Genomic DNA, 11385 nt, shown 5'->3' on the forward strand with positions numbered 1-11385 from the left:
TGCTTCCCTCCAAATGGCCCGGATCAGCATGTACTGCACCTTTTCCACCAATTAAAGTCACAAACAGATGAACTTTTCGGGGGAGGAGGACCATCATGCCCTCTCCACAGATGGTCAGCATCACATGTCACAGTAATGGCTCAGCACATCACAAGGGTGCTATATAAAGATGGGCGGACCCAGAGCTCCGCAGTTCCAGTGGCTTCAGGTTTAGACCCGCATCTTCTCAAGATGGATTTCCTTCACAGGAGTGGAGTGCTCATTATTCAGCATCTACAGAGAGACTACAGGGCTTACTACGATTTTCTAAACTTTATGTCCGATGTTGGAGACCCCTGGAATATCTTTTCTGTCTACTTCCCACTTTGGTTTCAACTGAATCAGACCGTTGGAACCAAGATGATATGGGTGGCCGTCATAGGGGACTGGTTCAATCTTATATTCAAGTGGTAAGACTACTGATTTGTTTGATTTTTTTCCTAAAATGTATTCTTACATTTGTAATTTTAGCTTAACGATCAAGTTTCAGGCACATGTAGTTTGACTTGGAATATACTTCAAACAAATTGGTTATTTTGAAACACCAGGATTCATAAGTAGAACTTACCAAAAGTATAGAAATATTTACTTTGACTGAATTATAAGTGATTCCAAGACCCAGTAACACATATACTATGATTAGCCAAGAAGTTACAGTAGAGTGATGAAATTGATGATTCTAAGGACATTTTGAGAGTCCCACTCTAAGCACCCAAAAACACCCACAGGACTTCCCTGTTTATGGGAGACAAGGGTGCCCAAACTCCAGATACTACCATCCTCTGTGATGATAGCTATATGATAAACCCAAGTTATTTCAGGGTGTTTAAATTATGAGCTTTTCCCCTTGACTCTTTATTTGAGTCATTTGTTACAAGAATCGCAAGTCTCCACTTAGTTAACTGCTGTATATAAGTACATGTGAAATTCGTATGCATTTAATTACAGGATATTATTTGGGCATCGTCCTTACTGGTGGATCCAAGAAACTCAGATTTACCCAAATCACTCAAGCCCATGTCTTGAACAGTTTCCTACTACATGTGAAACAGGCCCAGGTAAGCAATTAAAGAAACCTCACTTCATGGATGCTATTCTAAGTCTTTATGCATGATTAGCATCCTATAATCATATGATATCTAGGATCTCAAAGAAAATATCACCAGTGGGGATGCTTAACATTTATTGTAAAAATTGCTAATGAGGGAGGAAAGAATTTTATGAATAGTCAAATTCTATATTGTTATTTATGAAAGATTATGTGGGGAGAATACTTCCCAAATAATTTTATACTTGGGTATTTACTTTTTGAAGTAATGGTTTGGTATGAAAATTAATGAAAAAACAGTAAGTAGAACAAAGTCCCATAGAACTACATTAAGAGTCTAGAAATGGCTGGATATGGTAGCATATACCTTCAATCCCAGAACTCAGGAGACAGAGGCAAGTGAATCTCTGTGAGTTCGATGCCAGCCTGGTCTACAGAGCGAGTTCCAGGACAGCCAGGGCTTTGTTCTGTTACACAGAGAAACCCTGTCTAGAAGAACCAAACCAAACCAAAAAAAAAAAAAAAAAGGTCTAGAAATGTTGATTTGTCTGCTGTTCAGTGGCTTTATGGCTACAGGTCTTCCGAGAATCTCATGAATGAGGGAAAGACATGTTTTATAAGAAAGATGAGGACTGCCTAGTATTCCTGCAGCCAGTACACAGTGTCTCTACCTTTTTTTTTTTTTCCTTTTTTGCTCTTGACTGTGTAGCATGTTAGCAGGCTTCTTAGGCTGTTTTTAACTTACAAGAGTCTGTATTAAGTATGACATCTATATGTAGAAGTTGAATTTAAGAGAGTAAAAAGTTTATATATGTCATATGTATATAATATACATTGCCTTAGCTTTTGTGAAAGTGTTGTATTGTGCCATATCATAGTTTGTTGAACAGCATAAAATTCTTGCCATTGGACAGTCCTTTGAAACAAACCCTAAATGCATGAGCTCCTAATGAATTTCTGAATATCTTCCTTTGCTTTCATAAAAGTATATATATGATATATAATACTATATTATATATTATATATAATAATATATTACAGCATTTTAAATATCATAATTAATTCTTTAGCTATCTGGCTGCTCCAACTGTATGCCCCATTAGCCAAGGATTAAATATATTTCATTTTTGTGTATATTTGTGTATTCAATATGTGATGAGTAGGTAGATGGATTGATGGATAGCTTTTGGAGTGACTAAAATGCTCTTTTCATTTATCCTAAAACTTCCTGGCATCTCTTTCTTTCTTTTCACAGGATATGGGGTGAGAGAAAAAGAATTCCTACAGAGAAAAATAGGTGCATCTATGTTTAACAACAAAAAAAAAAGTGCCTGGTGCTTTGTTTTTCCAAGATAGTTTGGTATTGAACCTGAGTGGCTTTCTGCTGGGTGAAAAGTTATGTCTGGCACCTAAGTAAAATGGTTAAAAGTAAAACTAGCAGTGTAGGAAAGGCATCCGGTCTGGTAATAAGGAAAGGCCTGATGGCAGGTGTTTTCTGTCAAGATTCACACCCCCCTTTAGTGTCTGTGTGGAGTGGATTCTTCGTTGTTTAGCAAAGATTCTCAGTGCAATGGCCACAATATGCACATTCTGGTTTCGGCGTACACACCACAGTTGTTTGTAAGTCAATCGGTAAACCACAGCAGACCAACAATAGTCTGATAGCTGAAGGAAAATAAATCGACTGAAGATCCAGTAGAAGTACTTTAATTGTCTTGTCAATTTTGAAAACAACATACAAAGAATGAATAAGATTGTGTTAGATTTGAGTGCAACTGGCCATGCTCTTAGTTATACTTGGATATGTTGATTTGCAGCATTCAGTCCCCTTGAAAATCTGGAAGAGGAAGAGAGTTAAAACGTAAAGCACTTTCATTAAAGAAAGTTAAGGTAGAACTACACAAAGTTATGGCTGATTATGTATGTTGTAGGTTCATGTCAGGACTTCTCATGGCCCTCTTATATCCATGTCATGTGGAATTGTCTGGAGAAGTCACATTCCCTATATTTGACACAGCAATTTTTAACTCTAACGATTATTGTCCATATAATGGTCAAGTGTGGGCTACTCTAGGGACCAAGAGGAAAAATCTGTCATTTCTAGCAATTTTCTCTTGTTCCTTCCTTTTGTTAAAGAAAAAAAAAAGTTTTTGAAATGGTGAATTTGAGTCTCAAATTGACTCAAGCTTTATCTACTTCTATACAGTATATATTAACCCATAACCAACAAGGCTTCTCTTTTATCTTATTTTATTGAAATTTTCATGGGAAATATGACGTCCTGTTGTTTCATTCCTGATACCTAATTAACCACTTTTTGAACAAACAATGCTCATTACAGGAAGTCCATCTGGTCACGCAATGGGCTCATCGTGTGTTTGGTATGTCATGGTAACAGCTGCCCTGAGCTTCACTGTCAGCCAGCTGGAGAAGTCCTCTGTCACTCTGCACAGGTCAGCTTGCTCCAGCTTCTGTAGCATTAACAAGACAGTATCGAATATGTGAAGTCCTTTCCAAATATTCATTTTAATACATTTTTAGTCATTCAGTGAAATGTGCTTATTTTATTCTTTCACAGCCCATGTAGCAGAATGAGTGGGAAATGAATATTCTGCTTTAAGATAATGTCCTAATTAGCTCACAGCTATTACCACTTTTATAATTGAGTTGGAAATGTTTATCTGATTAATGACTTGTTAAATACGCCTTTGGGATTCTGAAATTCAATTATTATTTTGATGCTTCCTAAACAAGTCATCTAAAATTGCACAAGGAAACATTTTTGCATGCATGTTCTCTTGCCTTAAGATTAACTTAAAATTTTAAGAATCATCGTTGCTCTTGAATGCATTGATTTATCTAGTGAAATTATGCTTCCTACTTTGAACACCCAGTGTTTTTAAGATCACTAAAATATATTCTAGCTGTTAAAATCTGTGCAGTCTTTTTAATTAAAACATTCTAGAGGCAAAATTAAGTTCACATGTTAGATTTACTGCCAACAGATTTCTTAATGTGTAGACCCATATAGAACTTTAAGATAACATACCATTGTAGAAATTGGCCTTTTTCTTCTGTTCCCCTTCTGAAATTCTTTGTAATCAAAGCAATCACAAGCACCACTTTAGTCATAAATTGTACAATTTTGATTAGAAGAAGAAACATACAAGGGAAATCAAATATTAAAATCCACCCATTTAAAAAAAAAAACTGTATTGGGTACCAGGAATCCTCAAACGTTATGTTGTTGACAAGCAGACCAAAATTTAGTTATAGAAAGAAAATGTGTCAACCTTTTTAAAAAATCTGGCATACAACCATTACCAGTATATAAAATTTCTTCTAAAATGAAGAATTATTCTACTTCTTAAGAGTAGTGCTGAATAATGTAAGAAATAAGTCTATGTGGGTCATTCTTCCCTCGAATTAACCATCCTAGAAAAATATGTTTGTTCTAACAAATATTCCTATTCCTTTTTGACATTTGTAATGGCAATATTTTCTTCATCTATAAAAATTTAGTGGGGGGGTGCTGAAGAGATGAAGAGATGAAGAGCCCAGTGGTGAAAAGCACTTGCTGATTTTGCAAGGGACCCAGGTTTGGTTCCCAGAACCCACATGATGACTCACAACTATCCATAAAAGCAGTTCCAGAGGATCTGACATCCTCTTCTGGCCTCTAGGGGCACCAGGGACATACACATGGTACTTTATACGTACATGCAGGCAAAACATTTATACACATAAAATAAAAATAAATTAAATCTTTAAAAGAAAATGTAGTGAGTGCCTACACTTTGCCTTGACATTTTCAAATACTTGTTAATTCTTCTTCCCTTTGGAGAAACACTTGGTACCTCTTCTTTGACAGACTCATTTCTTCTTTTTAATCTTCAGTCTTGCTACAACTACATTTTGGTCTAGTTGTAAACAATAAGCCATTTGATGATGCCTAGCACTAAATACAGCTTTCTTTTAATTGTATTTTACTATTCTACACTGTTTTTTTCTGTACATTTCTGTTTCTAATTGAATGGATATGGTATATCTTCTTGCTTTTTTATTTTTCTATATATCATACAATGATCAGGGCCCCTGAGAGTCTGTGAGATTACACACAGTGATGCCATGGGCTCAGTGGAACATTCACGAGCTTTTCACCTAAATGGACGCTGCCTCTCCAGTGTTTTCTTCAAACAAAGAAAAGCTGAGAGTGCAGGGCAGAGAGGAAGCACAAATGACAGGGGACAAAAATCTATATGGTTTATCCTTGATTATTCTGGACACTAATAACCCCCCCACACACACACACACATAGACACTTGAACCGTCCTTGTTCCTTTTCCCTTATTTCAAAGTCATTAAAATGCCTTCCTCTTTAAGAATAATATTATTATAATAATTCTTGAGAATTGTATACAATGTATCTTGATATAAATCTCCTCTCATCCAGCTTCTCCCAGATCCACCCCTACCTCCTTAGCAACCCAATTTGGGTCTCTGTCTCTGTCTGTCTGTCTCTTAAACTCATCAAGAGCAAATTGTGTTACTCAACTATTCTTGGGTGTGGAGCCTGACTGGAGCATGGTGGACCTACCAGATGTCACACTCTTAAAAAATAACCTAACTCTCCCCCTCTCCATGGCTACCAAATGCCAGTAGCTCCTCTGTTGGAATAGGACTTCATGCCCACATACCTTTCCCCCATGCTGGAAGTTTGACTACACGCCTTCCTTTTAAACATTTATTAAAGTCTTAGGAAGATAGCATTGAGCAATGTGAGGTCCTGTGCTAAAGCTTTTGAATCCTATGGAAGACGTGAAGGCTTGTTGAAAAAGAGACTCTAGAATTGTGTTATGTCATATCTGGAAGATTCCTGTAAGGACTATCAGGTGTCACACACCTAATTTTATAGGTGTTATGTTTTCTTTGCTATTCACACTTGTGTCTATTCTTCCATCACAGACTGGCCTGGTCCTTCCTTTGGAGTGTTTTCTGGTTGATTCAAATCAGCGTCTGCATCTCCAGAGTATTCATAGCAACACATTTCCCTCATCAGGTCATTCTTGGAGTCATTGGTGGTAAGTATGGTCTTTTATATTTAGTTGCTAACACCTTTGCTTTGTTTGGTGCACTGTGGTGTCAGATGCTCCCTGGTCATCAGTTTGCTGGTGTCAGAGGTAGTTCTATCAAGCCACTAACACAAATGTTACCATTGGGAGCTTAGGTGATTTAATCTCTCTCCACTGAGCCTCTGTGCACATGCTGACACAGTCTCTCTCACGGGTGGAATGGATAACTACATAGTGAGATGAGCTTTGCTAAGAGGTGTAACTGAAGTGAAGTCCATCTTCCAAGCCATCTCGTCATGTACCATGCTTTGGGGGGACTTGATAACAACCCTGCAACCCACAGCCAAGACACTCTGAGTTATCTAAGTTCTTATTGCGTGGCTTAACTTCACTTAGTGGCTGCTTCGTATTGCTTAGAGGTCTGCCTGTAAAATGGGTTGTCATTCAATGCTACTGACTTCTAACTGATCCATCTTGGCAGTGTAGGTAGTGGAAAGACTATAGGACTATCCTGTTTTCAATTAATGTCTGAAAACACTTTAAGAAATTGTTAGAACCTGGGTGTCTAAAGCCCTCCCAGTGCAGAGGGGAGAGATTTCTGAAGGGCTCAGGGTCACACACTCATGGCAGTATCTCTTTGCAATCCCTAGGGATGCTAGTAGCAGAAGCCTTTGAACACACTCCAGGAATCCACATGGCCAGCTTGAATATGTACCTGAAGACCAACATCTTCCTCTTCCTATTTGCACTTGGCTTTTACCTGCTTCTCAGACTGCTCGACATTGACCTGCTGTGGTCTGTGCCTATAGCCAAAAAGTGGTGTGCCAACCCAGACTGGATCCACATGGACAGCACGCCTTTTGCTGGACTTGTGAGAAACCTTGGGGTTCTCTTTGGCTTGGGTTTTGCCATCAACTCAAAAATGTTCCTTATGAGCTGCCGGGGAGAAAATGGCTGCAGGCCGAGCTTCCGGTTGCTCTGTGCCGTGACCTCACTGGCCACATTACAACTTTATCACTTCATCAAGATCCCGACTCACACGGAACCTTTATTTTACCTGCTGTCTTTCTGTAAAAGTGCATCCATCCCACTGATTGTGGTGGCTCTAATCCCTTATGGTGTCCATATGTTAATGAGAGCCAGGGAGAAGAAGATTAAATAGAGCAAAGGTGCCTGCAGCGCTCTGGACTCCTAGGATCACCTACTGCCTGCATTCCTCAGTAGAACCACACAGCAGAAATGCTGGAAACATCTCTGCGGAGGTCACAACATGGTGGCTACAGGTCCCGCCCCACCCACAGACATCGATTTAGTCTGTTTTCCTGGTGGCATTTAAAATAACAGTATTTGACCAGAAATAATCACATCCATTTTTTTTCTTGACAAAACTGACAATATGGCATCACCCATGTAGACAATTGACAGGGACTGAATTCTGACTGTCCTAGTAAGCATGATGACTACCCCCCCCCCCCCCCCCCCCCGAGTATATATCATACTCGGTAGCATTCCACAGACCCTCCAGTATCTGATGCCTCTATCACATAAAGACCTAGTTGCTTCTGGCTCCCATGGGCCTTTTAGAAGTGTCCACAGTCAAATCCTATCTCCTAGTGTGTCAGATAAAGAAACGGAGGTCCATTCAGATCAAGAAGCTTGCCTGTAATGATGTCATGTTAGAACCGTAATTAGAACCCGACTTCTGCACTTGATCTTAGCCAAAAGGCCGAGAAGCGATAGAACCCAAGACTTCTGATACATATCTCTATGACCATGATTTATTTCTTTATTTTGAAGAAATTTTAAAAAGTCGGTAAGAGCAGGTAGATGTATTTGGAGTCCATGATTGCCGTACAAGAGTCCTATACATCTATTTGACTTAGGTCCAGAATAGTCTTTTCCAGGCCAGCAATGACTGTGTATGTGACACACAAGAGTAGCCAGAGCAAATGAGCGGAGCAAGCGCCTGCCTCTGTTAACCCTTACCTGCTGCTCTCTGTTTCGTGGTAGGGCCTCTTAATGTTTCAATGAACCCTGCTGAAGGCTAGCCCCTGGACTGCTATCTACCGGAAAAACCTCCTTTCTTTGTTGTGGCATCCCATATTTTACTTCTAGGAGTCCAGTCTTTCAAAATCAGGAAGATCAAGTTCTTCTACCTCAGAAAAACCATTAAATACTTGCACAGTGGCTCATTTGGACTGATCTCTGTGCTTTACTTTAGAAAGTTAATTATGGGCTAGTAGTATTATACTGACTCTAAGCAATATTTTTTTTTCTTCCTCATTGAATTCTAGACTTTAAGTTGATTAACTATGACTTTCTGATCAAGTTCAAAGATTGTGAGTCTGTCTTTGCTACATGTTGACAGCCTGTGGTCTCCTACAACATACTCTGCAACTCTTCTCAAGGGTGTTATACATGAATTACTTCAGGTGATGATATATTAAATAGGTCATAAATATGTATGAAAACATACCAGTTGAAGGGAAGGTTATTTGATAGTAATCATGGAAAATAACATCTCTAACACCTAATAATTGACTGTTTTCCAAGTGTATTTATAGAAAATGTACTGTTGGTTTTACAAGACAGATTAACTAGCGTCCTTTTTTAAAAGGCAATTGATTCCTTAGGGGGGAAAACCCCAGGGCAAAAGAAGCTTTTACTTGAGAATAAATCCACCTGCTGTTGATTGGGGAACTGGGGAGAAAGAAGTGGGAGAGAGTTGTTCTTGTTCATTTTTCCGCATTCCTTGCCACTGTCCCTGCACGAGGCTACCCTAGTACCATAGTCCTCATTTCGTTTTGTCTGCCCCACCACATCTTCTGCAAATGGAAGAGGTCTGCTTCCCTCTGAGCCTTCTTTTGAAGTTTCCTGTAGAGTCAGGACTGTTCATCTTGAATCCTCCATCCCAGCACACTCGGAGCTGCTCTCACCTGGGCCTGAGGGGACTGGGGCAGCAATAGGCAGGGCATTCCCTGTGGGTTCCCAGAGAGGAGCTTTCTCCAGCTACCCTACGCTGCTACATCATCTACGCAGCTGTCTGCTAGATGATGGGTGACGCTCAGAGGGGAAATGGGATGGGGCACGGCTTATTTTCAATAATTAATCTCCAACAACTCGACCCTCGTCTACCATGAAGCCTTTGAGTTCCCCAGTGAGGAGATTTTTTTCCTTTCCATCTAGTTGAAATCTCCTGGAGGAATCCATATGGAGGCAATTTGCTTTTGTGATTGAAATTACTTAGGCAGCAAGAGGAACAGCTCTGCACAGCCTTGGAGAAAATGCCTGATTTTAATCATGATGGAGAAGACTTCGGATTTCAATTTATTCACAAGAAATAAGCAAAAATTGAGCTCACTTGACTCACCATATCCATCTATTCACGGTGTCTACACATCTGCATATTCAAGAGAAAAATGTCAATATCATGAGCTGTCAGGATGATACAATCTAGACAAGTGGCTTAAGAAGCTGTCCCAATCAAACATGCATTTGAGGAGAAGTGCAAGAGAATTTATCATTGTTAAAAGTAGCTACCAAGAAGAGTGTTTAGTCACTTTCTTTTGATAGGCTATTGACTGGGCTTCTCCCTTAGAAGGTCAAGTTGGTGCCATCTCTGTGTGCATGTCCCTACAACAGAGGGCTTACAAACATCATAAGACATTCTTGAAATTCAAGACTCTTAAGTTTTTACAGGTCCAAAATTTTAACATAAAATTTGAGACTAAATGGACACACACACACACACAAAACTCTTGGTAAAAAAAAGTAAAAAAAAAAATCATTTAAAAAGTTTTGATTCATTAAATATCTTCAAACTACTTTCCCCAGAAGTTTTTAATCAAATTTTTTAGAATGATAAAGGTATTTGCTTCTGTATAATATTGCAGTTACTGGCTCATGTGGCTACTAAGCTCTTAAAACGCAGGTAATACAACCGAGGAAGGTTACTGTCTTAGTTAGGGTTTCTATTGCTACAGTGAAACACCATGACCAAAAGCAAGTTGGGGAGAAAAGGGTTTGTTCAGTTTACACTTCAACATTGCTGTTCATCATTGAAGGAAGTCAGGACAGGAACTCAAAAAGGACAGGATCCTAGAAGCAGGAGCTGATGCAGAAGCCATGGAGAGGTGCTGCTTACTGGCTTGTTCCTCATGGATTGTTCAGTTTGCTTTCTTATAGAACCTAGGAGCACCAGCCCAGGGATGGCACCACCCACAATGAGCTGGGCCCTCTCCCATCAATCACTAATTAAGAAAATGCATGACAGCCAGATCTTATGGAGGCATTTTCTCAACTAAGTTTCTCACCTTTCAGATAACTCTAGTTTGTGTGTCAAGTTGACGTAAGAACAGCTAACACAGATATTATAAAATGTTATTCTTAGTTAATTTAAATGTGTGTCTAGTACCTACCGAAGTGGGTATTACAAGTCCAACTCCACGGTGCTTTTCCTTGAAAACAAAGCAAAACAAAATTCATATTGTCTCCTATCCCCAAACTACATTAAGGTGAGGTAGGGAATCTGTAGCAGGTTAATATTGGGCTCTGCAGCATTTTCCAGATGTATCTCTGCAGAGGCTGGACCCCATTCTCGGTGACTCCATCCTGTGAGCTTTGGCCGCCTTGGTCTCCCTGAACTCAGCTTTGTCATTGAGGAGCCTGGCTTCATCCTCCCTGCACCTTGTCTTGGGAACCTAATGGCAACAAAACTATGTGTTTTACCCATAATTCATGGCCATATTCTGGATAACTGGAGGACCTTCTGACCAAGTTTTCCAAGTTTGGCATACATTTATGTCTGATACCAGTGCTTATATGGTCATTCAGAAACTGTTTCCAAAAGCTCTCCAGGTATCCAGTTGCTCTGAAGACTTTGCCCTGGTTCATAGTCTTGGTCTCTTTGTAAATTGTAGGCAGCATTTTTGAATAAATACCTGAATCTAATGTTGCTAAGCAACTAAGGAGCCATTCCTAAGCATCCCCTTATCTTTAATGTGCCATCTGATGATTCCCCCATGAAGGTCGGGTGATGCTACTTGATCAATGCTTTAAAGTCCTCTTCCTGTTTCCTTGAAATGAACTCGAGTGGTAGAAAGATCCAGAAGCAACTCCAGTGGCAACTCATGAGAAAATTCTAAGAATAAGTGCTTCATTTGGGGCTCTGCAAAGGACAAATGCAGTTTATGTCAAATGTGAGGCTGGTTTGTGAAGAGTACTAAT

At 39.5% G+C, this 11385-nt stretch overlaps 1 protein-coding gene across 1 annotated transcript; it reads left to right on the plus strand.

Moving 5' to 3' along the window:
• Positions 1–223: 223 nt before the first annotated feature.
• Positions 224–8801, plus strand: G6pc2 (glucose-6-phosphatase catalytic subunit 2). The gene is made up of 5 exons (XM_028881960.2): positions 224–449; positions 988–1097; positions 3429–3540; positions 6053–6168; positions 6810–8801. Exons 1-5 carry the CDS (start codon positions 232–234, stop codon positions 7319–7321), a joined length of 1068 nt encoding a protein of 355 aa, XP_028737793.1. The 5' UTR covers positions 224–231; the 3' UTR covers positions 7322–8801.
• The last annotated feature ends 2584 nt before the right edge of the window (positions 8802–11385 follow it).

This window comes from Peromyscus leucopus, chromosome 4 (genome assembly GCF_004664715.2).
Source record: "Peromyscus leucopus breed LL Stock chromosome 4, UCI_PerLeu_2.1, whole genome shotgun sequence".
NCBI lineage: Eukaryota > Metazoa > Chordata > Mammalia > Rodentia > Cricetidae > Peromyscus > Peromyscus leucopus.

Coding starts and splice junctions, on each gene's coding strand:
- G6pc2 (XM_028881960.2), top strand. CDS start 232: ATGGATTTCCTTCACAGGAGTGGAGTGCTCATTATTCAGCATCTACAG. Junction 1,098..3,428: donor TACATGTGAAACAGGCCCAG/GTAAGCAATTAA, acceptor TGCTCATTACAG/GAAGTCCATCTGGTCACGCA. Junction 3,541..6,052: donor TCCTCTGTCACTCTGCACAG/GTCAGCTTGCTC, acceptor CTTCCATCACAG/ACTGGCCTGGTCCTTCCTTT.